The 2,201-nt window shown below is 50.7% G+C and overlaps 1 protein-coding gene across 1 annotated transcript; it reads right to left on the bottom strand.

The window, feature by feature from the left end:
- Positions 1–619: 619 nt before the first annotated feature.
- Positions 620–1,735, bottom strand: LOC119736861 (somatostatin receptor type 5-like). The gene has a single exon (XM_038210871.1). The coding sequence runs from the start codon at positions 1,733–1,735 to the stop codon at positions 620–622; it is 1,116 nt and encodes a 371-aa protein (XP_038066799.1).
- Positions 1,736–2,201: the final 466 nt, after the last annotated feature.

Genomic DNA, 2,201 nt, shown 5'->3' with positions numbered 1-2,201 from the left:
GTGAGATTTAAACGCCATACCTAAAAACAAATACTCACTTTCACGATCTGCCACTTTCGACTTGGCGTCCTCCAATGTCGATACAGCGCTGGAGGACGGGGCTGAAGCCATGTTCTGCAGTTTGAAGCTTCTAGATGAATGCAGGATCACCCCTGACGTCCTTGCAAACGATCGAGGACGATCGAGGAGGTGTGCAATGACATCAGGGGTGGTCCTGTATTCCTCGAGAAGCTTCCGGTTGCAGCACGTGGCTTAAGCGCCGTCCCCAGCGCTGTCTGCACATTGGGTTAACGTCAAGTCGAAAGTGGTATATTCTGAAAGTGAGTATTTCGTAAGGCGTTTAAAAAAAAGCGCACATAAAACAAATCAACCATGCCCAGCTTCTGGTGTTGACGGTTCATAACTCGCACGAATTCCTAGAAAACTCGTGATAATTTTGTGGCAAGAAAAGGCTAACCTGGAAGATTGGCATCAATCTTTCTAAAGTTTCTACACACAACTTACTAATGTCTTTTCTTGTTAAGTTTGTGGCACAATTTTGATGCAAGTACTATATGTAAATATGGATTATGCTCTCTGTCGTATGCGCTACAATGATCTTTTCAAGTTCCTTATCAGTTCATAATGCAATCTCCTGAACGTCCATCTCTTCATCCGATTGCTGAGGATTGGCCAGGTTTATAATGCTGTGATTGTCGTTGTCATCGTCGCGGTTCAAGTGTCCGATGTTGCTCTGTGGCTCATCCGTCGCAGCGGTCACATCGATGACGGCGACCGCGTCCTCCCCGTTGACGGGCCTCACGCCTCCTCCTGCCCCGCACCGGCAGCGAAGCGCGTCCCGGGCCACGCTACGCCACTGGTCCATGCAGGAGCTGTAGATGAGGAGATTGGAGCTTGCTGCAACGTAGACGGCCACCGATGCGGCTATGGAGAGCGGGTCAGTCAAGCTGGACGGGATGTGGGGCACATGAGTCTGATCTTCTCCAAGACTGACCATGATGTACACGTGCTGGGCCCAGTAGACAAAGTACGCGATGAAGTTGAGGCAGATGATCCCAGCCACAGCACAGCAGCGTTGTAGGGTATCATGGCGAGCCAAGAACTCCTCCTTGCTCTGCCGGACTCGCTTCCAGGTCAGGTAGGCGAAGCAGGCGTAGAAGACATAGTGAAGGGCGAAGATGATGACCAAGAGACTGCCGAAGTACATGGAGTGGTACATCTCACCAGCGGGCCACCGATAGCCGCAGGTGGGTTGTTTGAACGAGTTCCCCGGCGGCCACACGACGACCCAACTCGCTGCCGCCACGGGTAGCGCCAGGAGGAGGCTGTAGACCCAGGCCGCGGCGACGTGGTTGCGGGCCTTCGTGACCGTGCGCTCCAACCCGTCTCCCGGCTTGGTGACGGCGGTCAGTCGGTCGTACGCCAAAGCGAAGACGATGTTAGCGCTGACGATCATACAGAGAGTCTCCACAGTCACGACAAACTTGCACATCCACCCACTCGAAGACCAGCCATCCTCCCCGCTCAGAATCTCAAGCAGACGAAGAGGAACGGGAAGCAGGGAGATCAGATCCGGCAAAGCCTTGTGGACCATGAAAACATTAGTCGAGGTGCGCATTATCGGCCGTCGGACGTAGAAGAAAATCAAAGCGGCGTTCGTCAGAATCCCAACGGTGCCTAAAACGACCAAAGAGGCAGTCAGCACGACCGTGCCCACATCTAGTTGAGCCGACATTTTCTCGCAAGAAAAAAAAAATAGGTAAATTGGATAAACAATAGTTTCTCTCTTTGGAGCTTGTGTATAGCTGTTGATATCGAGATTGAAAACAGAATCAAGTTTCCCGACACAAGCACGAAGAAGAGAACTCAAAATGGGAGCAGCGGTTATTGTAGTCGAATGGAATTATTTCCACTGCTCCGCACAAACGTCTGTCAAATTGCTGGACAGTTTCAAGTCGGTCATCCAATACATCTGCATTGCGGTGATGGGGGAACTCATGCGCGCGCGTGTGCAAGAAAATATAATTGCTTTCTTGATGAAAAACCATTTCCTTTGCGACTACTTGAAGCAGGGAGTTTAAATATTCATCAGTTGCAGGCTTCAGCCAATTACATCCAAGATCGATGAAGCATGTGATTAAAAGACCCTAGGCTTACGCTCCAATTAGACCAACCAATGGCGCGCTTCATCTACTTTTCTT

This window comes from Patiria miniata, unplaced genomic scaffold, assembly GCF_015706575.1.
Source record: "Patiria miniata isolate m_02_andy unplaced genomic scaffold, ASM1570657v1 HiC_scaffold_3, whole genome shotgun sequence".
Lineage (NCBI taxonomy): Eukaryota > Metazoa > Echinodermata > Asteroidea > Valvatida > Asterinidae > Patiria > Patiria miniata.
The sequence above is the reverse complement of the archived record's forward strand: the minus strand, read 5'-3'. Positions and strand labels throughout refer to the sequence as shown.

What these genes read in the sequence shown, in the direction of transcription:
- LOC119736861 (XM_038210871.1), bottom strand. Translation starts at nt 1,735, where the DNA reads ATGTCGGCTCAACTAGATGTGGGCACGGTCGTGCTGACTGCCTCTTTG.